Source organism: Opisthocomus hoazin, chromosome 1, assembly GCF_030867145.1.
Source record: "Opisthocomus hoazin isolate bOpiHoa1 chromosome 1, bOpiHoa1.hap1, whole genome shotgun sequence".
Classification (NCBI taxonomy): domain Eukaryota; kingdom Metazoa; phylum Chordata; class Aves; order Opisthocomiformes; family Opisthocomidae; genus Opisthocomus; species Opisthocomus hoazin.
The window spans coordinates 28,268,342-28,293,104 of record NC_134414.1 but is presented as its reverse complement, the minus strand read 5'-3'; the positions used below and the strand labels follow the sequence as shown (position 1 = coordinate 28,293,104).

General features: G+C 37.4%; 1 protein-coding gene across 5 annotated transcripts in view; it reads right to left on the bottom strand.

Annotated features, from left to right (window-relative positions):
* The window catches only part of FRY (FRY microtubule binding protein), a 257,840-nt gene that overhangs the window by 74,336 nt on the left and 158,741 nt on the right, over positions 1-24,763 (bottom strand). For all 5 annotated transcript variants that reach the window (XM_075420163.1, XM_075420181.1, XM_075420190.1 and 2 more), the window contains 13 exons: positions 20,730-20,837; positions 16,195-16,450; positions 14,903-15,085; positions 13,930-14,016; positions 11,905-12,164; positions 11,387-11,576; positions 10,487-10,611; positions 10,248-10,305; positions 6,811-6,902; positions 6,438-6,610; positions 4,319-4,479; positions 3,365-3,475; positions 1,220-1,374 (listed from right to left, as the gene is read on the bottom strand). In XM_075420163.1, coding sequence (XP_075276278.1) covers positions 1,220-1,374; positions 3,365-3,475; positions 4,319-4,479; positions 6,438-6,610; positions 6,811-6,902; positions 10,248-10,305; positions 10,487-10,611; positions 11,387-11,576; positions 11,905-12,164; positions 13,930-14,016; positions 14,903-15,085; positions 16,195-16,450; positions 20,730-20,837 — 1,959 coding nt within the window. The remainder of the gene's footprint in view (positions 1-1,219; positions 1,375-3,364; positions 3,476-4,318; positions 4,480-6,437; positions 6,611-6,810; positions 6,903-10,247; positions 10,306-10,486; positions 10,612-11,386; positions 11,577-11,904; positions 12,165-13,929; positions 14,017-14,902; positions 15,086-16,194; positions 16,451-20,729; positions 20,838-24,763) is intronic.

Here is a 24,763-nt window from a genome sequence, read left to right as displayed (position 1 = left end):
AATGCCAAATACCAGCTACTATCCATCCTCTACACCTGTCTCTTTGTCATTCCACTAAGTTTAAAAAATAATAATAAAAAAGAAGTTAAGGGAAGCTTTTTTGTAGAAAGTCAGACAGCAGCAATGAGATATATTACTGCTCATTTTACAAGCAGTTTAAGCAGTGGTGTCTCTACACGTGTTGACAGACGATAGAGGAAAAACTGTTAACAGCTTTTAAATATTAATAAAACCCCACAGCTTGATAGAAATTGGACTTTCCCTTCAACATAAATCATACTCTTGATTTTTACTGTAGGTATGGGAAAGATTAATTTTTAGGACACAGTGGCACAGGTAATCTAGGAAAAAAGACTGGCTGAAAACCTGGTATGTTTATGTGTTTACTAAACAAAAAACCCTCTTAAAATAATTGAATTTGCAAACACAAAATTCCATTAATAATTTTAAACTGTCAGTATAATACAGTCTATAGTCGTCTTGTTCCTGTAATAACAAAATATTTTTACAGATCAATTCTAAAATACTTGACTTGTTTAGATTTGCTGTATTTTTCTGTTGAACTATGCTGATCAGATATCTTGCCAAATTATTTTTTGTCAAGAGTAAAATTTTCAGATTTATTTTAATTAGATGCAAATTATCTTCTTGTTTTAGACTACTATTGACTTCCTCTATAAATTTTGTCTTGAAAAAATACCCCCCAAAAAGATAAATTTTTATTTGTAGCGGTATTTGTATCTGTGTCTTCATGTAGCGTGTGCTTGCTTAGCATTAGCAGCAATGATAATACTAGCTTACAGAAGAGGAATAGGTAACTAACTCAAATGAAAGCCAGCTAGGAAAAGAACACAATAGTTACTTTCAAGCTAGTAACATTTAAAGCATTTTTCCTTTTATAAAGTAAATGTAAAACCATGCCAAATCTTCCGAAACTAGATTTATGACCTATGTCCAAATTACAGTATTGTGGTTATTTTGTATCTTCCTGAGCAAAACAGCATAAAAACGGCACAGATTTCAAACACACATATTGTAAGAGCATCTTCTACCAAGCACACCACTCTGTTTTGGGGATCATGGAAATAAAGCAATACAGTCCCCAAGAATTGTTTGAGAGGATATAACCTAAGAGTGTGACTAACAACTCTCTACAACACAAGCTGAACCTCCAGTTTTCTTTACATTTTAAAGTGTAGATTCATAGATCAATTAATACCTGCTTCCACACACAGTTGCAATGGCTCTGAAACATCCAGAGGCAAGCTGGTATGATCCAGTATAACATCGATCTATAGCCCAGTTGAAGAGATTGATTTGATCAGGATTCAGTTCCAGCAACAGGACTACAACTTCACAGCCAAGCTGATGAACCTGAGCATATAAATACATGTCAAAACGTGATTGGTGTGGTCAGATATGCTCGTTCTCTACAATTCCTAGAGTGACATAGGCAAAACAAAGGGAAAATGGAGTATTCAAAATAAGTAATTTCAGAAAATTTTTCATAAATTTATTTTAGGGATAGCACAGTTGAAATGCAACTGAGTTTTCAATATTCCTCACTTGAAAGAAACTTGTATGTTTCTTGTATAAAGACTACATAAATGAAATAAATTTTCAAAGGAGGTTTCCAAAATTTGCACAGAAGAAAGCAGAATCTTTGGAAAATATAAGACACTTGATAGGCATTCTTGGGCAACTTCCACTTATACTGGTTGACTGATTTGTTAAATGCTTATTTCCTACTTCATGTGAGCTTCATAAAGTGGTACACTTTCATGCTTATCCTTCTTTTGATTAACACAGAAGCAAGGCTGACAAAGAAAAATACCTTTTGCAAGCCTGGGGCTATGAAAACTTGTATGTTTAATCCAACTATATCAAGCAATCTAACAACCCTCCCTAAAGACCTTGTATCACTTAATCCTGGTGCTACGACTGCTACAAACATATCACAACTAAGGCTTGGACTGTGCATTTGCGATGCTTCAGTAGAGGATAGCACTAGAACACCAAACACTAACGTCTATTAATATTCTGTCATCAAGTGTAGGTAACAACTTGCAAAGACTGCAAATGATATTTAATGTTAATGGACCGCGTAGGATCCTTCTTGTCTAAATCTGAACTAGCTGTATAGGCAATGCAGTTTATTTACAGTCCTTCATTACAATGACTAATCATGAATTGTAGTTATTAGCTTTGGGGAAACATATTTGACCTATCATATCAAAATTTTGCATTTCAAGGGGAAAAGTTAAAAAAAGGTAATTTTTGTCCCCAGTTACTTCATGAGTAGTATATAGTATTTGTTGATGATAATGAAAACATATCAGAAGGAAAAGTGCATCTTTTCCTTTCTGTTGTTCTGTATGTTTTCTTCCCAAGAATTACAAGAACACATATTACTTACACATATCTTTATAGCTCCCGACATTCCAAAATCTTATCTAATTTCTGAAAGATTTTCTCTGTAGCTGTTCTTTCTTCTAATTTGTCCAACCTTTCTTTTCCTAATCAATTATCATTTCTACAGCATGTATCCTCTACTTGCTCCACAAGCCTTTAGGCTTTGCTGTCGGCATTTTTTTAGCAATCACAGTCACCTGTGCTGGTATGAGACTTTTAGGGAGAACAGTGGGTCAGAGTACGAGATACCACAATGGCAAAGATCACTGTTCTCTCTCTCCACTTGGTGTAAATCACCAATCTGCTCCTCTTTAATCAAAGAGATAGTCCAATCAGCTATAAAGGCAGAAATATGACTGGGTAGTTACAAAATCAAAACCCATCTTCAAGGAAATGGAAGAGGAAATTGCAAGATTTTAATCTATTAGATATTTTATAAAAAGAAAAAAAATTTATTTCTTTCCTCTCTTGAATCATTTATTCTCTTGACTTCTTTGGAAGATCTATCCACTTGCTTTCATTCAGATTTGTTTCACCAGCATCTATGTTACCAAGCACGAAGGGATTTTACATTCTTATTCCACAGAAACTTGAAGTAGGTGCATGGAAGTACTCCGAATAGAAATAGAAGTATTTCTGAGCTCGTGCCATTTTTAACCTTTCTTTATCACCAGAAAAAAAGCCTAAATTTCTGTTGCAACTAATACTGAGCCATAAGGCAATTTTTTAATCGTACTATTTACCTACATTATATTTTCAGGAACAACAATTCTTTTACTGCTTAAGTGCTTTTAAATTAATTACACTTTTGCATTAGAACCTTGCAAAAAGCTATTGTTTCCTGCTCAAAATAGAACATATACAGTCATAGGTCTTCCGAGTTCCAAACTCTTTACTCACCCAGTACAGAGATAAAACTATTAATCAGTGTTGCATTTTGGTGAGTACTTACACGTAAATCTTGACAAGCCAGAATGTTATCCAGCCATTTGTAAAGATATCCATCAGGGGAAAGACCAACATTATCAAACACGGGTCCACAGCAGAGCACAGCTGACATAGCCTAAAATCATAAGGAACTTTAGTTACACGAAAAAGTAATATGAATGAACCTTTCAGAATGATTTGAGCCAAGGTCCAGGCTAACAGGACTGCCACTTGTTTTTATTCTTGAGGGATCTATGGTGAAAATGAAAAACAGCTGATTTTGCTAGAATTCACTAATTATGCTGCTATGGATGTTACTGGATTTCAAGGTAATGCTGAGCTTAAGCATTTGGCAGGCATATTACAGCCCAGTTTCTCCATTCTTCAGGATACATTTTGTCATTTTACCGAGTCTTTACAAGTCAAGCTACAAAACCAATTAAAATACACAGATTTTTTAATAGTATCTTTCTGCAGAAATTAAAATTGTATTATAACAAGTGGTGCAGCTTATACAAGTACACAAACTATTATTTTCCCAGCTTACTTATGTGAAAGAGTTGCAACTGGTTTTGTCACAAAAGTGTTTAATTTGTGCATGTGTCCAGGCAAGTGTGGGAGTGTGGGAGACAGTCCTGAGATGTGCATGTGATACTGAATTGGTACTATATTTCATTTCAGAGCCTAATATCTTCTCACTGAATCTGATGACGTGTTAATGAACAGCTGAGTAAAATTTTAAAATGAGTTCTGATTTTGAAAACAATTAGCCTTGAAAAGTGTCTACAAAGAAAAAAATGCGTAACTTCAGTGGCTCATACTGCTATATTCTATGATACCACTGTACATACACGTATGAGTATATAAACTTGCATCAAGTATGGCAATCAAATTTCTGTGAAATAAAAGGAAATAAACATCACACTTATATTTTGACTGGAAATCGCTATTACTGATTTTGACAGTGAAACTTTAATACCTTTAATGCACAATACTGGTATCTTGTAATCTGATGATTTCTGTCACTGTAACGGTCCAGTGGTGTGAACATAATACTGAAAGGTCCTGCCCACTGGCTGAACAAGATGAACAGGTGATGCCTCAAGCTCTGCTGAGGGAAGAGAAACCTCCTGTGGTGAACTAAGTGAACAGAAACAGAAATAGTTGTCATTTGTTAATGTTAAATACACATTCATATAGCAGAGATGATGACACGAATTTCAAATTTCTGCAAAAAGGGAGTTTTTCTTAAATGCTCAGTATACATTTACTCCAAACTATCTAAGCTCCTTTTAAAAATCTACCGTAGTGAAGAAGATGCATCTTATTTCTAAGATCCTTCACTTCTGAATTAATGTCTAGTTATACAAACATGTATATCTGACTTTCGAAACAGCATGCAAAAAACTAGTTATAGAATCAGGCCTTTCACTGCCTCTTGCATTCCTTTAGTGGCCAATATTTACTTGTTTTTTACCAAACCTTTACATATAAGCCCCCAAAATACCTATGTCTTATTCTAACACAGTAATAAGTAGGGACAAGAAATAAAAGAAACTTGGTGCCTGTTTGTTTATGACAAAGAAGTGGTATATTTTTTGAACAGCTAAATTACCTGAGCAAATGAAAAATATCTATGCATTCTTAACCGTGTGGAGAAAACAAAGAGAAATCCTTTAAACAATAGTTTTCACTCCCCTAAGCAAAACATGGTGGCAGAGGCAGTACTATGTTTATTAAAGAGACTGGAAAATTGCTACTGGCCAATTATTTTTCACTTAGAAACTGTGCTGGAAGCCAACAAAGTCTAACTAGACAATACTAATTCAAATCAATATGAACAGTGGCTAAAGATGATAGATGTTGACACAATAAACATTTGTTTGCTAGGAGTTAAATGTTATGGCATTGTTAGCGATTGATATATTTTAAAGCTGTCTTGTCAGCAGAAAATACATCTCTGAATTATTGAAATGCATCGGTTGTTATTGTATTCTCTCAAAACATACAGCATGGATGTCTCGTGGAAAATTCATATAACATGCAGTCATTGGTGACGTGCCTTGTAGAACATGAAAATGAATGCAAAGCCTTTTGAAATGCTCCTGGCAAAATAACTACTAAATAAATTCTGTATTGTTAATGAGCATCATTCAGAAAAGGAATAAAGGAAGGAAATTCAGTATTTCGTTTAATAACAGCAGCTAAGAACTTGACACCACTCAGTTCGAAGGCAACATTTTTACTGTCTTCAACAAGAATAGCAGGGATACCATTTTTTCCTTATCTTATTCACCTATTACATATTTTTTATGTAAACTATACTTTTATGTAACTTTATGCAACTATATAACTTTGACAAAATCTGCACCCCCGGGAACTGACATGAAAACATTTGTTCATTATTTATTCTTTTACTTTACTCTTGAATTCCTTGTTTGTTGCTACCAATGCTGTTATGTCCTGCCATAAATGATCTGGAGATACCAGATTTACGTAGACTGAGTAATCTCCAGACTTTATCTTCCAGTAATTACACGGACTTTACGGCAGATTTTTTTTTTCTGCTATTGGAATTACTCTGCATTTCTGAAGTGATCTTGCAACATACAAAAAGCATGAAATCAATTGGAGTAGTCTTCACTATACAGCTGGAGTCAGGTAACATGGGATACAGTCTCAACACCTCAGGCAAGTTTTTCACACATTTAATATTGTACATTTCCTGCACGTACCTATATTTTTCAAGGCCTGCCTGAGTTTATGAAGAGTCTGGCAATAAAGTCAAAGGCAATCAAACAAGGCCTTATGTCAAAGAAATCTGGAGACCCTAGAGGTCACAGACAAATTCTTTGCTGGGCTTTTACAGAGATGACTCTTATATATGAATATTACAAGCTTCAATAAGCTTTACTCGTTTTTTATTTGACTATTAATGGAGTTTTGAACATATTTTTGTCCACATTCCCGTTTACATTCATTATATGACAATTCACAAGCAGTGAAGAAAGCATAGAAAAAGAGAAACAAAAAATTACTTTTCCAATACATATATTAAATGCAATTTTATAGTACGTTGAGATAACTTAACACCATACCTGGAACACACTGAATCAAGTTGGCAATCATTGCACTGAAATGTGCTCTCATATCCTTAAGGATTTCGACTTCTTTATCATTTTCAGCCTCCAGAAGCATGCGAGTCAGATCAACATACTCTAAGAACAAGGCTCCAAGGGCCAACGTATCTCTTTCTAAGGCTCCATTTGTACTAGCATAAAGGGAAGTTGTATGTTAATATAAAGTAATAGTGTAGTTATACTACAGCTTTCTGAAGAAATGCATAAAAGTCTCTCCATATTTGATAGATTACACAATTCTTTAAAGAACACATCGACATAAACTCAGTGTTGTAAACATTGAAAATTATTTCACTTAAAGATCAATATTTATGATGAGTGATAGTCCTACCTGTCACTTATAACACCAGCATCAGCAAGTAGTTCAAAAATTCGCAGTAACTGCAGTCTTAGCAGATCTCGGCGTTCTCGACGTTTCTTGTTCTTGGAATTTAAAACAACAGCCATTTTTTATATGCATAGGTGCATACATTAAAAACTAGTAACTTCAGAAACGTCAGCATAGTAGAGAGATTTAAGAATTCCAGTTCAACCACCACCTTCTTCATTAAGGAATTTGACTACTTTTGGGTATTTCATCACAACAGCATGCTTATACATCAACACAGAACTAAATATGATCAAATTTTTGTCTTTGTAACTATTTTTGAACAAACTGTTAACAGCTATCTTAGTCCTCATTGAAAATGTGGAAATGAAATAATGAAATACTGGATAAAAAATAATTAATATTCAAGGTTCCTGTGCCAAAAAATCTGCTATCTTCAGGTAGCATAGATATTCATGTCAGCTTAACACCATCCAGTTTGGGTGCTGGAAGCATTGTAAAGTGCAGAACAGATGTCCAGACCCCAGGAAGATATTTTAGTGATTAGCGATTCTTGAACTTGGCAAGGCTGCAGCTGCATGATCACCCATATTCAAGTTAGCTCCTAGCAGACACGGCGCTAGTACACTCTTGGAAGTGCTGAGTGCAGTGGTTGTACACACAGTTAACGTACTCCTCCCACAGAACAGGACTGCACTGTTGTTAACCGGGTGCATGGTATCTCATTATCTTCTAGAAGGCTGTGCTTTCTGTCTTCTGTCTTGCCTTGAAAGACGTGAATGCAACAAGGCCTGTTCTTTGCTGAAGGGCTAAATTCACTTGTTTCTTTGTATCCCACATCTCCACTAAGCAAAAAGCGTGAGGAAGTCAAAAAGCTGCTATTGCACTCAAAGAAGTTTGCTGCCAGAACAAGAAAACCTCAGAGAAAGCTCAAATTTTCCTCTGCAGACAGTAAGAACGGCAATACCGAGTCAGACCAAAGGCTTATCTCACCCAGTACTCTGGCTCTGCCGATGGCCAGTAGCAGATGCTCGGGAAAAGGATGTGACACTTTCCCTGGTATTCTGACCAGGACTGGCAGGCTGCAGCTTCCGAGCCAATGGTTTTATTCAAATCATAATGCCATTGGATTTGTCCTGTTTAGAGCCCTGGTTTTTTCCCTTTACACTTTAAAGGTTCCAGCAAGCACGTGTAGAGAGAAAAAAAGCAGTTTTATTGTAACACAGTATTTAACAGGCTTAACTGCCTTCTGCAACAGCGTTAGAGGCATCTGGCAAGCTCCGTGCCAGTGCCCACATAGGGGATCTTCTGTAATGTCCGTTTTGGTTCACCCCCCGCAGTTCTTGGCCATGCTGGTAATTCTCTTTCTAGTCATTGCATATATCAGTTCAAGGAAGTTATTTCTGATGTGTTGTATACCTGCCTGCTGACAGGGAGGCCTGCCATGTTCTCTACTACTACAGGACCCATGCAGTCACTCCTGGGTTTACTGGTGGCACTGCCTGCAGGAAGGTGCCCCAATTCTTCATACCAGGAGCAATACAGGAATTAACATTGCAGTCTCTTGTTCTCACACTCTGCTGAAATTTCCACATGATATATTTGCTCTTACAGCACACTGTAAAACTCTGCATTCTCGTGATTCCTTTCCTAAGGGCGGACTGGATATGTGCTTCTCCAGAAAAGGCCTTTCAAGTCTAAGGTGTCTTCAGTGGTGCATTGGCAGAAATGCAGAGGCAAGTGGCAGCTCTAATGTGTATTAATCCACTTCTGCCCAGTATCAAAACAAGTGACCTTCAAATCAAAGACTTCATAGGGATGGATGGCACACAAGTGAATTGAGGTGTGAAGCAGCACAGAGTGGAAATCTTAGTGGATGCTTGCCAGACACAGAATTATTAACAATTGTCCACACAAAACTGAACACGAGTGAAGAGCCCGCTGAGTGAATGAACTTCTGTTTATTTCCATATTGGGCATAGCTGAGAGTCTTTGTCCACCTACTAATAATTTAGCTTCTTCTTGGCCACCATTCTCTGTGCAGCTTTTGTGCCAAAGACTGTGACTTGTCAGATGGGCACAGCATGCCAGGTCACCATGAAGATACCTTACTGAAACTGCTGCGGAGGACAGAGCAGTGAACACACAGTTTGAAATTGCGTGAGACCCAGGTAAACAAGCCTGGGCAGAGGCCAGTATTAATGCAGCAACACTGCTTCCTGTACATTGCCGTGCAGACTCCTCAGCAGGGCTGCATGGGCACAACAGCTGTGTCCACACTGGTAAACAGAGACAGGGACTGTTCACGGCCCCAAAGCACAGGCTGCCTTGTATTCCCACTGCTCCAGGAGACCCCAAGAAGGCTGGCTACGTCTATGTTGCCTAGCATGACTTGTGCAACGCTCCTCTGGCCCAAGGCATTATCACTTTGTGTTCTCCTATCACAAAATGCCTGCTCTAACCTGAGGAGTGTTTTGCAGCCACAGCAGTCGTTCTGTAAACTGGCCCTTAGGTTGCTGTGCACAGGGAGGTAGGAGATGAGAGGAAGCACAGAAGAGGAAAAGCGGCTGGGGCAGTTTGGAGGAGGACAAGTTTTGTGCTTGGTGCCTGCTTGTTCCTGGGTGTGAGCTACCCCCAGAACCATCTCAGATTCCTGTCTTGCAGCCAGGTGGAATGATCCAAAACAGAGCCGGGGAAGGAAAATTGAGCAGAATGGGAACTCGGGTCCAGCACTCTAGCTCTCCCTGTGCCTTTCCCCTCTAGCCGCATAAACATGTCCTGTGACTAAACCGCTTAGCCAGGCTCAGAGTCTACCACCAGAGGTTTTTAAACACTGTTTAGACAACATCTGTCAGGAATGACACAAGACTAGTTCATCCTCCCTTGGACAGATCCCATGATCTGCTGGGATACCTTCTAGCACTACTTTCCGTTATAACAAAGGACAGTATTATAATGAAGGTGAAAACAATGACAAATTTGCCAGTTAACCTGCTGTATTTAGAACAAAGAAACAGAGTCAATTAAAATTGAAATAGGTGACCCTGCCTACCCAGCAAATAAAAACCACATCTGAACACTGCCACGAAATGTGCTTGCAGCCCAGCTGAGTTACACAGTACTTTTTCCAGGTATTGAAAGTAGATTTCCAGTATGTTTGAGTTCCCTATGAGAAGGTTCCACATTTGACTGCAAATTTTTCCTCAGAATAGATGTCTATATTGCACATTTTGTATCACTGATAGAATTAAAATTAAACTTCGTTTTAATGGAATTACTTTATGTTCTTACACATAATTAATAACATTCTTCTTGCACACAGAGCTTAAATTGTTACTTAGTACAAAAGAATGTCTTTGTTTTTCAAGGAGACAAAAGTACTACTTTTAAAATAATCCTGCAGTTCAAACAAACTAGTACATTTAATTTCACCAACAAACCTCTGGTCTTCTTTCTAGGGCTTCTTTCATTAGTGGGTGAAGTTCTTCTACTAATTCCCTAAATTAAAAAAAAAAATTGTAAACAAAATCTAGCCTCCTCTGAAAAGCCTCAATATTTTAATCAATACACAAACACTAATGTCTAAGGTGCAAAGAAAAATGTGAGTATATTTAAATTACAACAAAAGTAATGCATTGGAATTAGAGGCAAATAATTGAGAATATAAGTGGGGAAGTACCTGAAAACAAGGGAATTTGTTCTTCCAAATCCTAATACAAGTGATTCTGTTATTTCTATGCTTTCAAGTCTCATCAAAGGCACTAGCTGCTTTAGTAAGACTCCAACAGATGGAGTTCCAATAGCCTAAAATGTATTAAGAAACCATTGACATTCAATTGTCAGGATTATCAATATCAAGTAAATATTTTTTTTTTTTACAAAAAAGCATGGTCCAAGAATCATTATGTATTTTAAAAACATGCTGAAATGATTTTACTATTATGGATATTAAAACACAAGCCTAACTGGATGTCTGCTACATCACAATCATCTCTATAAGGCTTAGCAAATAAATACACCTGGGAGATCTCTTTGATTTCATTCAGATTATTGTAATTTACTTAATTTGTTGTTTCATTAAAATATTCCAGTAATCGCATTTGTGAAGCTACAAATAGTAGCAACCTGTGCTCCTCCCAGGTTGCTACTACTTGAAACTGTATTTTATACAATATTCCTTCATGTCTGACAGGCATACAATGTTTATTCAGAAATCTGCCTTATTGATTAATAATGTTATAAATTTACAAACTGGAGTGCTCTACAAGGAAAGCAAGGGGATGACAAACTAAAATTAAAATGAACATCTATGTCCAGAACTTCTATATTTTGAATATACATCACGCAGAATGTGAAAAAAGTAATATTTTGAAAATTCCATGGCTTTTGCCAAATATTTATTGACACATCATGTTACAGATTATACAGATGTTTTAATTATTCACTATGTGCCTTAAGCAGTTCACATGTATCAAAATATTCTCCTAACTGAAATACTTTCATCAGGATACGATTTTGCATGCAGATGCAGTTTAAAACTCTCACAAACAAATAATTTCTTTGAAACAAGATGTATCACCTTATTATCGTAGTTCACTGTTCCATCAGGAGTGGTAGCCATGATCTCTGGTGTTGAAGCACGCAAGTGTCCTGGGCTCATAATACTGGGCTTTGCTACTCCAAAACAGAGAATAAGATAGTTTCTCCACAAAGTAACATAGTTGTCTCCACTGCTTGCTGTACTTGTTTTCTTTGCATTAACAGGAATACTAGAATGTAAAAATAAATTAAAATGACCAAAATAATTTCCCAGTCTTAATTACACAGTATCTTAAAATCTTTCAAATAGTAATAAAACATGCTATGTAGCCACCAGCCGCTATTCAAACATGACATGACCCCATGTAGGAAAAATCAGTGAAGGCAGAACACTAGGCTTATCCACCTTACAAGCTGCAATTATGAAACTCAAAACTGAATGTTTGGGTAGCACTCTTCTGGACTTACAGACTGATACTGAAACATCAGACTAAAAAAATCTTGTATTAAAACCACACAAACCATAAAAATGAAAGTTAAATGCTGATTGCCACTTACTTTGGATCCACAAGAGGCATTATCAGCTGTAGCCTCGTGAAAGCGTATGGCCAAGCATAGCTGAGAGCGGTAGGACAATGTTTTGGTAAATTCTCCTGTCTAAGAAAACTGAAGAGGCAGAGAACCCATGGGTCCTTAACAGACTGTGCAAATATCCAGACATGGGAAGGACTTTTCACATCATAATGGCTATTTACTAGGACAGCATTCCACTCTACCAGCCACTGCAAATCCACGCTGTGTGTTAATGGGATTGTTGTCTGTGGAGAGAAAAGATAAAAAATGACAGCAACAATCATTTATTCCCTGCCATGCTCCCCCTCAGTTCTTGTCTTTATTTTCAAGCTCCATGGCCAACTTCTGATGGATTTTTTAGACCAACACTTTTATGCTTCCCATCACATTGCCTTTTCACTCAGGAGGAGCTTTTTACAAATGTTTATAAGACCTACCTCATTATTGCCCCTCTGGTTCTTCCTTAAAGCTCCTATCTACTGCAACAGGCACAACAACTTGCCGTTAAACCCTACTGCAACTGTTGATTATGCTGATTGATATAATCTCATCATTACTTTCTCTTCCCCTTGCTGCCTGCACCCATCAACTGTCTCTTGTGTGAGACTGCGATCTGTAATAGCTATAGATTGTCCTTATGTTCTTTGTCTGAACAGCCGGACAGAGCCTTAGCCCATGATTAAGACTCCTACATGCTATGACATTATGATAAATGCCAATGCTATTAATAAATATTCTTCAGAATTCATCAGGGTGTTTGAATATGCATGTAGGGAATTAGGAGGCTGAAGCAGGTGCTTAAGCAGTTTTAATCCACTTAAATCCTGCTTCCTTTAGTGGCAAATATGGTTCTTGTATCAGCAAACCATCTCTCACTGTAATTTAAATTTTGTCTTAAGAAAACAACTTTGTGGAATGAAAACTTAAAACACATGCATTATGGCATCCTTATCATCAGACCTCAAACAGGATGTAACAGTTGCCTGCACCCTGCATCTACTGTAACAAAAGTAATCACTGTTACCACTCTCTGCTGTACCTGTCAGAAACCAGGTACACAGGCAACACATTTGCTTTGCTACACTATTAATGCATAGAATTCAAGCACAAAATCCAAACTCTTGCCTATAGAAACTGCAACACCCAAACTCAGAGCTGTTATTTCAGCTGAATTTCCTCATTCCTGGGTCACAGAGTCAGAATGTCTCTTGCTTGCCCAGTTTCTGATCCCTCCACTTTCTCTTTTCAGCTGCACAATGGCCAGACTTCACCACCAGTTCAATGTCCCCTTCCTGCTTTAGGAAAGGGCACTCATGCAGCAAGGAACAATTGTTGCTTTAAACTTAATCAGGCTGAAAAGTGCCCAGAACTGATAGTTGCTGCTCTCCAGACAAGGGCATTAATCTCTAAGATCGTACACAAAACAAGTTGCCTTATGCATCCGTTCTTCCACGGATACTTTTTCATCCAAAATGCTTACTGCATCTCTGCTTCCTCTGGTGGCATGTTAGGCACGTCAAACCCAGCAGAGTGTGAAAGGAGGGATTCACCCCAGCTGTGAATTACTCTAGAGCTTAGGCTTAGGTCTGCAGGCAGGGCCAATTCTGAGCACACAAGGGAGCTAGAGCTTATTCCCTTCTGGAACAAATGATAGCAGTGAGTGACTTCCAAGCACCCCAACCATTAGGTGGTACTGGAAATAAGACTTCCTCAATGGTTTCTTTGGATGCAGGTCACAGGTCCAGAATCTAGGTAGCTTTGATTATACATTTTGTTATAACTTTTTTTTTCTATAGGTAGTTATGTTCTATATCCATACTGTGATTTTTTTCATGGAACAGATTGTCTGGGACATTGTGCAGCCTTGGAGCTCTTGGGTGGATGGCTGGGGCCTTCAAGTTGTATGATTTCTTTGATTTCTGGCAGCTTTATTTTCAGTATTTCATGTCTGATATTTGTTATGTCCATGCGCTATGTAAATACTAGCAGTAACAGTAAAGTAGTACTTACTGAATCTGAAACAGCCACATGAATAAAACTTTCAAGAATAGAAGAACTCAATTGATCCATAACATCAATCATAGGCCTGTCATCATCCTGCATAACAAAGAGAACACAAGTTAACTGCTTTCCTGACCAAATTATTTCCCTTCTTACTTTTCTGGCACATGACACAGAGCCACCGAAGAATTATGACATGAATCTAAAATGCCTAAAAAAAATCATTGGTAATGATGAGTGCTTTTTGTCTTTTCCATATTAATCTCAGAACCAAGTCCAGGCTGTGGTTTGAAATGAAGTTAATTTGTGGCTACAGCTCACTGCTTACTGAACAAAAGCACATATCAGAAAATCCCAAATGACTTTGGATAGCTGGGATCAGAAGACTGAAAAATTAGCTTACTGTTTATTAAAGCATTCCTTTGCCATGAACACGCATATTTGTGTTCTTAGGCATTTAGATGCCTCACTGAGCTGTGACCACCAACGCACAACATGACTCTCCAAATTTCTACATCCATAAAAAAGACCTAGAGGTCTTTACTATACAAGGAAAATGTATGTGAATAATCTTAAATGTCTTATCCTTTTTTTTACCAAATGGTATGCTACAGGAATGAGTTTAATTTCCGATACAAATCTATAATCCTGACAATACAAAAATGATCCATGCAGCAAAAAAAGGTTTTACAGTGTCATTTACATTCACATCATGCCAAGAGAAAATATTAAGTTGCTGTATATGCTTCCTTTCAAATTCTTGTACAGGGCCCACGTTATTAATGTTACATTGTTGAGTACACAGAAAGGTTTGCAATGTTAAGGCAAATACAAATGGTGAGCTCAGACCGAATGCGTTTTTTATAAACTAAGTGCATACCTGCTACACCAGAGCTAGTACGCTAAAAGGAACTATAATAGCAGTCTTGAGCTTTATCTTTGGAAAATTTTAATTCAAAGTTCCAGAAAATAAAAATCATACCTCTGCCTGGCCAAGGGCCAGGAATAAAGCACGGATCTCTCTCAGGATTAAAACAGCTAGTTTACGTGTAGCAACCTGGAAACTACACAGCAGAACCAGTGCAAATCCTTCAACTGCATGTAGCACATTAGAATAGGGGCTTCTTTCAGACTGTATCCGGTGGCTGGATCCATTTGGTATCAACTGTAGAACAGTGCAAGGGGGGAAAAATGGAGGATGGTGTTTGAAAACCAGGTGTCCCAAGAAATCCTCTATTTAACTAGGACATATAAAGGAACACAATGCAGAGGCCACGTAAATGCTGAAGGAGGAGACTGACAGCATTCCCTCAACCAAGCAAATTTCATTGCTTTAAGTTATCTTGTTCCACAAATCCAATATATTAGCAGAGTCCTTTGGCCAAACGCCTCCCTCTAATTTGCAATTCAGCTACCTGCTTTGTTCCATCCTCCACTGAAAAAATGAAGGGGTGAGTCAGACTGTGAAGACTTCATACTTTTTCTACTCCATATAGCAGGTCCTCAGGTCCTCCATGAATCCTGTAGCAGGCAACACCTTAGGTAGGTGGCCTCTAGAATCCGGCCTCACCACTACAGTGTAACAATACTTACTGAAAAGTATGTGAGGATTTCTCTTTTCTATTTTTTTTAATACTATTATTACTTATTGTTTAATGGTCCTCTGTGATATAAAGAAGACGTCATGCTTGCCCAAAGGAAAACATTTCCAATGTGATTGGGTTAGGAGATAAGAAACCTGAAAATCATCTCTCATAACGAAAATATCCATGGGACAGTGCAGATGGGAGGAGCAGGAGCAAAGCTGTTCAGTTCCCAGGAATTTTTGTAACACATGGAGACAGCAGGCTGTAGAAACAATTGGGTTCTTTGATGTTTTTGAATCAACCAAATGAAATGGCTATGCGAAGGGAAGACCCATTACACTCCTCTCAGTGCTCCCACTAGCATTATCAATCATTTTTAGTCCTGGGGAAAGTGTCCTTCTGCCACATCTACATACACATATTTCACTTCATGTGCTTTTGTTGATGTGCATATTTCATTTTGACATGCATTCTCTTATGTTGCTCAACAACAATAACATCTGCTGTCTTACACAAGGACATAGCTGTCCTCAAAAGACAGCTGAACTAATTACCTTAAAAAGTCTTACGTAGTGAATTCTTCTCAGGTGAGCAAAACCAAAACACATAAACAACAGCAATATCAAGAAACATATTTTCTGTCTTCAATTAGTATAAACTTCAGGACACAGATCTCCTGATTTCATACCTCTGCAGATCTGGTTTTCGCCTGTTCAGAAGCTTTTCCTGGAGTGTGTATTACAAGCTTCCATTGTGTAAGCAACTGTAGCAGCAACTTCAGTGAAGTATCAAGAAGGGTATGATGCATATCATTCACTTCACGTAGCAGAAAATTAGTAAAACCAAAGAGTACATCCTCCCGCCAGTCAACAAAGTCAACAAGTAGACCCTGAAGAGAATTCTGTGCAATGTGTCGAAGTTCATCATCCATATGGATAGACAGCCTGTAAGTAAAAGTAAATGTCAGGTAATAAAAATCTAGGGAGGGTCTACAGTAGTAAGGAGCACACGTTTCTCAGTGTCTTAACACTGATGGAAAATTCCCAATGACAATGCAAATGTCAACGATGCTACCAGGATCTCATTATTACTGACCACAATTAACATCCTTAACCTGTTTTTATACTGTAATTCTTGCTACAACACTGCCTGAACATATTAATGAATCCAAAATAAGTCTTTGTTCCACTCCTAAAAGAGGAAAGTAACTTTAAAGTACATAATTTGGCAACCTTGCTGTCTCCCCAAACCAAGTACAGTTTACTTTCCTCACTTTTATAAAATAACTTATATTTAGTTATGATAACAAAAAGATTACAGGTTAATACATAATTTCACTATTTATGTATTTACTTATTTACTTTCAATGTAATAATAAGAAAATCACAACACCTCAGCTGCCCAACAGTTACAATGAATGTTTAACCAAGTAGCAAATCACAACTAGTGAAAGTAAATCTTCAAAAGAAATTAAAAGAAGCATTTGAATTAAAAAATCCCTTCATGCTTTAAACAGGTTAGGACAGGGAAATGGGAAAAACAGTGTCAGGACTTTCCATACTTCTAAACACACATTGGACAACCCCAAAGTCCTTCTGAAAGATGGTGCAATTGTAGATCCCATTTTCAAATTTGATTTCCTTTTACATTTGCATTGTGCTAAAGTTCTTTTAAACATAAAAATTATATATACTTTCTCTTGACACAAAAATTATTGAACCACTTCTGTGTTGGTAGCTTGGCAGAACAGAGTAAATTCAGATCAATGTTTTCTGCAATTCTTGGTTCATTGCCTTTATGATGTATTTTATTTTTATTACCCATGAGACTGTAAATTTCTGTGGTGTGTTAGAACTCATTTTCAAAGTGTTTTATCTACATTTAATCTACATAGTTGAAAACAAGGATGCGTTATAAAGAAATGGACAGAAAGCTAGGAAAAAAACACCCAAAATGTCAAATGGAGTGGAACCAAACTCCATTCAGTTGGAAGTGTATGATGAGATGCAGCTCATAACAAATTTGGTTCATTATAGCTGCCTAATTGGGAGGCAGGGGACATTTCAGTTAAGTCAAAAGAAAGCAACCGCCATGAAACTTCACCCTTGGTGAATATGACTACAAAAATAACTGCTATGCTTTAATAACCACGTGACCTTCCATATAGATTTGGAAACATGGCATTTTGTTGTGCTAAGAAAGGACCCTTTTTTTGTCTCCTCTTTGGAATGCCAAAACCAGAAAAACAAGCAAAACCCCTGAGACTGTGATTAAGTCATCCAAGAAGTCACTTCCACAATGACACAAAGTAAGAACAGAAAAAAGGATACAAAAGACATACGTCTCTAAGCCCAAGTTACTACATAATAGCATTATCAAATGAGATGAAATTCAAATTGAGCCTAAGAATGTATTTGTGTATATTACCACTAGATGACAGGAAGCTTGGGGAAGCAAGTAAATGTTTGTTTTTTGCACTTGAGTCAGTTAAATTTAAGACCTACTTGGGAATTTTTAATGAATGGTGTCAGTGGGCAGCAAAAGGGCAAAAGGTACAGTATATACTTGACATCTGCTTTATGGCTTATAATTTGAATACAGCTGTCCTGGAAGAAAGTCTACCCGCTGAGTTAAAGACTCCTTTTGGAAAAAGCCAAAAGACCTATCTGTTGTGAGGATGAAAAAGTCAAACGAAACTGTGATTAAAAGAATCCATTAACCCAAAGATGTTATTTTATCCTTAGTGAAAAGAAAATATTTAACTGTTTTCGATCCCAACAACACAGCCCCACACAAATCCTGGCAGAACAGCTTCTCAGGTTCTTTTCAAAAACTGAGAGAAGCTGAAACCTCATCTCTGCAACATTTTTATCCTTGTCTTGATTTTAGTCTCCAAACCAGAAAAGACACAATATTGTAATGCAGTGTCCTCTAGAACAGCAAAGACTTACCTCCTGGGACTATTATTTCATAGTTGGGAGTAGCCAATCTGGACCCAAACAAACATGGCATAGTATAGAGAATGTAGAAGCAGCTGTGGTGCTGGGGTAGTCTGGAGACTTAGATTAAGATTAGGCCAGGTATTAACTCCTTGAACAGTTTATTACTTTGTTCTCTGAAGCTGTACTTTTGTAGACTGTTTTCGGTCCACGCTGTCCCAGACTAAATAGACCTAATTCTTTCAATTCACTGATCTTTCTTTCTCTTCTTCTCTGGTCAACCTCTTCTTCAACTGCAATGCCCAAGCTTGGACTTGTTCCCCAAATCAGGCATCCTTGATACTGACTAGACCAGAACAACCTTTTCAAAAATCTTTTAGACTTATTTCAATTTATACGTGAGAATAAGGCTTGCCTTTTCATAGGAACATCACCTTTTCTGTGTTCAGTTTGTGGTCCTGCTCTGCAATACTGAGACCCTGCCAAGCTATTTCAACACTATGCTACACGTCCTGAACCATGAACTGGTAACTGCTTTGCAGCCTCTTCTGTGTCCACTTACTTTTACCTAAATTGTATTTCCCTTGCTTATAGTTGAGAATCTGATTTAAAACAGTTATCAATGTCTCAAAGAGTATGAGTACATGTAGGAGATGAGAACAGCTTCCCAAAGGTCCCATTGCTGGGGAAAGGTTGAGTATGTAATTGCTTCCAAAGCTGCTCTAGAGATGCTGTCCTCAGCTGCTCTTGATGTCTCACTTCCACAGTCAGAGTTAATTGACCCAGCAGACCTACTGCTTGCATTGTCCCAGCATGGAACCCAAGAAATGCTTACAAACTGATTGTGGCTGAAGAATCACAACTAACCTTTTCTGCATGAAGTTTGATGACAGAATAAAGATAGATCAGTGGTTATATTAACAGTTGTGGGACTTAAGGTGGGAAGCACCAATTTCTGAAGAAATCCACATCAGTTTCCAAACTTTCTTAAGAGTAGTGATGGGTCTGACCTGGACAATTCTCTGTGATTGAAGAGCTGTGACCAGAATGGGTATGTATGTGCTTTCTACCAGCTCAGTTAAGGCCATTACTAAGGACAGAAAGCTAGTTAAAATATTGGATTAAAGGAAAACATGTCCTTTTTCATTTCCCTTAAGCAGAATTGATGTTACTATTTAAGATGGTATCTGTATAATTTGATTATGTCAAGATCTAAAACAACCCACAAGTGATTTATAGCAGAGGATATAAACACAAGGAAATCAAGCTGCCCACGCACCACAGCACACCTACCCTTGGCTGTAATTTTGGCTTCTTTGGCTGTCTGAACCCTTTACTGCTAGTAGAAGTAATTGTTTCACTGTTTTAGCACGTCACTGGGAGCTGGGTGTTCATAGAGCAGAAGAAACTGCTTTTGCATGTAATCCTCTGACTCCCACAACTGCTGTTCCTCACAGACGTTTCAAAAGCAAAAATGGAATGGCCAAGACTGCTTTGTCACAGTTACCTGAGAGAAATATGCTGCACGGGCTTTGTGGCTTAATTTACCACCATCATCCACCTACATAAATAACACATGCTGGACTCTTTGACTTGGATACCAGAACTGAAATGTAACAGACCCTTCTGTACTGATCAGTACCTGTTATCATAATTATCTGCACTAAGTCACTGATTTGACAACCTGAAACATAAACTATTTTAGCAGTCGTGTTGAAGACTACATTCTTCAGTGATGTGAAGTCTACCTAGATAAATTCAATGGAACTGAAGCAGGGAGGAGATGAAATTTAAACAGCCTTTTCTTTATTTTCTGTCTTATAGTTAAAAAAAAATAATTAAAATAATTACTATCCATATTTGGAAGGATAGCACATCTAGCATATTCTGTTTTATCAGACAGACAAGTGGGAATCATAAATTAAAACTAAACACGTATCTCCACATTTTTCCACTACGCAGAAAAGATGTTATCTCCTGTTAATTAGCATGCTGTGATGGTTAAAAAAAGGCAATAAATGGTGAATATAATGAAGAATAGTGAATACGATGTAACCAACATACTGATGGAAAAGAGTTCTGGATGATCGATCTACTCTCTTATAAAGTTAGGAGTCTACATTATAAACACTATGCCTGTAAAAAGATGGTAGGACTTCTATGTCTTATCCATTAATTACTTCTTATAAGCATATGGCTTTGTCTAAGGAAGAGTTACGTATTCTGTGGCTCAGTTTTTCATTCTGTTCCCCTTGAGCAACCATTTAATGCTTGAACAGCTTACCTTGCCAGCAAGTCAATCAACTCAAGTTTTGACATTCCATCAGGAAGCAATCGAGGAATAGCAGCAACACATGTCCTGAACAGATCGATTTTTGGTTTTCTTTCACCGCTGAAAAATTAAACCAGAATTTTGACTAAGCTTAGCAAGTAACTGTGTTAAATGATCCACCTACAGTTTTTCAGAAAAAGGCTGGACATAACAGAGTGCCAGAGGCCATATAAGAACATCAGGACAGAAAGCTAGACCCTATAAATGAAGTAAGAAGGAAACATGAGTAAATGTTTCCATTCAATAAATGGTTTCAGTTTTGACAGTTTTCCTGCATTGTATCTATACAGTGCTTGAAAAATCAATTATTATTGACTCCTTTGTTTCTCTCTGAGGGGAACTGGTAGGTATATCAAGATAGAGTTACAATGTAAAAGAGTTCCCCCATCAAGATGAGCATTTGCATGATGCAAGCTTTGGATGAGGCGATGAGGAAAAAGCTGGGGTGCTCCCCATCACAGTGCAGCTATATTACACCAGTTGTATAAAGCAAATAGCAGATATGTAAGAGGCCCAAATAACAAGACTGAAGATCCAGAGAGTTGCCCTCAGTAGGGCATAGATCTGTGGAAATTGCACACCACACATTATTACACTGAAAAAGCAGCATAATTTAGAGGGACGTACGGCCAGAGAGTTTCTGTTGATTCTTGCCTGAGGTAGCAGCACTTCAGCAACCACTATCAGTTAAAACATGTTTTAGCAGTCCTAAGACTGCTCTAATCTGTGGAATGGCTCAACTGCTCCCCAACAGCCTGGGAAAGTGGTTGAGTCTAAAATTCAGCATGAACCAAAACCTAGTCTGGGAGTCCTTAAGTCTTCTAAAAGTAGCTCAAGTTTCAGCTGCTGATTATTTTCACAGCAGATGCAGCTGTTTCCTCACTTGTCTCCATTATTTTTTTTGTAAGAATGCAGATTAAAGAAGTCCTTCAGACAGACCCCAAAATCTAGCTTTTTATTTGTTAATTTTTAATGATCTATATTTTATGATAAAGAAATAACCAAAGCATAATAACGGCATTGCAAACTGTACAGTCTTTCCCACAAAATTACTAATTATTAGCCTGCAATATGCTTTGGAGGAGTCAAAAGAACAAGGTCCTCTTTAGGGACACTACTACTTTAAACACACAGAGAAAGACTGTTCCTGCTTTAATATGCTTTGGATTGAACTAGAAAAGGATGGGGGAAAAAGAGCGTCACCAATAAGCACTGCAAGTTACTTAACACCACAGTGAAATTCAGTAACAAAACAGATAATGAACGTAGTTTTCCTGCACCTCAGTCCAACTTACTGCAGTCCTGCTTACTACAGTACTCTGCCTCTCCACCCAACTGAGGCCATTGTATTTGGATACCTTCTGTGTCCAGTCACAGAGAAAGCCTAAATACAATACCATCTCATAAGTCTAAAATAAGATTTATAGAGTAACACTGAGCATTCAGTGAAATAATAGGTACAGAACAGCATAAACTGACATTAGGCTTATTTAATTCAAAGATTAAAGACAGTTTTGTAGTGAATATCGTTCTTTCTCTTAACACTCTATATACTTATCAGCTTTGATATATATTACATTAAGAAAATTATGATATGATTTTAATCTACTGACTTAAATTGTGCAATGAGGGGAAGCTATTTTCATAAGGAATTATCTCTGTCTCACTGTATCTATATCCTAACAGACAGAACTTGAAAGAAGGTGTCAGCAACTGACTTGAACAAGAGTAAAATGCACCATCTCATCTGAGAATGTGGTTGTAAACAAATCCCTCTGAACTTTTATTGCTAATACAACTACTAATGGATTAATAATTAGTGCAAAATATTATACTTTTACAGCTGTAAAGAGAAAAGTGTCATCGGCACTTTTATCTGCAGGCAAACCCATGAGTCTTCCCTGCTGACTTGAAATCGGAAGTGAACTTTGCAGAGTTTCCTTATTATCAGTCCCCAGTGGGGGTAAACAGTTTGTGCACTGAAAATGGAGGCATGTAAAATAATAGTCTGAGAGGAAACGCTTCTGAAGGCAAATCAGTAATTATTTATAAATATAAAATCTGTAGGTGTTGTGTGGTGTACCAGCTGCCCAGATGACTAGCAGGAGAAGATCCAAACCTGAGGCTTAAGTTCCAAATTTATCTGAGCTACCAGGCACAGCATGCAAAGTGTCTGGCCAGGGGGCCCTCCCAGGGCTCTGCAGCCGTCTCTTGCTGACTCAGGCTCCAACAAGATGAGCTCTGGATGAACACACTGACAGCTGTCCTCACCTGGAAGCCTGTGTTTCCATGCCAGCAGCATCAGATTTTAGTTACGTATTGGCAGCAAAAATCTTTGAAGTACATGCAAGAACAGGTTTGTACGTTAGAAAAATGGATGCCCCGTTCTGACTAGATGTTGGAAAGTCATTATAAGCTGTATGGAAATTCACGTCCCAATGGAGGATGCAAAGGATGCTCCTTAGTCAGGATTTTAGTAAGCCTCTTCAGAGTAGCATTTACTACTTCAGCAATAAATGCTTAAAGGGTCAGTCATTAAATACAGAAGCATGCCTAATACTGCCAAAGAAAATTCCAGAATCCATATACTTTAAAATGTTACGACTATGCATTGCCTAGCTAATTCCTTTTGATTCTTACTTTGTTATTAAAAATATCATTATGATATTTAGTTTATACAATAACATTAACTATATGTAAATATGACAAAAGCCATAACTTTAAAATACAGATAAATGTAGTGTTGTATCTAAGTACTAAAACCCCTAAGAAGTCAAAACAAATATGTAACAAATACGCTCCAGTGAAGCATGAAGTTCTGCAAATAAAATGATCAGTAATTACACAAAAGCCAGTATATTGGCTTTTCCAGTTATCATGCACAATGCAGTTTTCAAATGAGCCATTTTAAATGCTGACAGTAATGGCTAATGATGTTTTTCATGAGTTCACATGATTTTTTATCAACTGATAATTAGGCATCCTGGATGTTTTTTCCTTGGAAGAACAAGTAAAAATGTGTTCTAATGTGTTTTTCCTTTCCAGTGTATATATTGAGTTACAGCTCAACTCATCTGGATATAAAGTACAACACAAAAATATAGTGAGTTACATGTCAAGATCTTCCAAACTGAAAATCTTTATGTCTCTGACAAAAGTTACTACCAAAGCATAAGACTTTCTGAAATTTAAAACTCTTTTAAGTCTATTTGTTCACTGCTTCTAAAAATAAACAACACTTTGGTGATGCTGACAAACCATAAGAGACGTTTACAGCTAAGGTTAAGTACACTTCTTATCTAAGTGCTCAAGGTTTCACTACGCAATTATCTTTGGGGAATAAAATGTGAGTGTCAAAATTCCTTTTCCTTCTCGCAAAAGTCTGAATACCCAAAATGTTATGAACACTGTCTGTGAGTTCTGAGCAGTATATTGTATATATTAGTATATATAAGTATATATAGTATGTAAGTGTATATATATATATATAAATATTATTGAATAGTAATACTGGAATTTAATATAAAGACAATTTCTAAAGACACAAAGAGCTTACAATCTCCTCTACACAGCCACAGCAAAAAACAAGGGCAGAGAAATGACTTTAAAACATAAAGATTATATCCGCTGTAAAAGGTAGTTGAATTTGGCCAGTCATTGCAGCCTCTTTACCACTCACAGTATATTTAGCAAGTTGTCTTTTTTTTCACAGTATATGAAAAAAACAATCCTGATGAGACCAATGTCCTTTTCATTACACCTCAAACTTTTTTCCAGTGGTTGTTTCTCTTCTAGCATAACTACCATGTCCACTCATCTAAAAGGAAAGATATGCAAGGTATCCTCAGAGTTGGGATCTCTACAATCTGTGCTCTGCATGTGTCAAATGATGTCTCTGTGTCTCTAAAGTCTACTACATGTCCACCTCACTAGAACTCTCTCCAGGAAACTTCCCTTGTTAATAGTTTTGTATCAGAGTGTAAAAT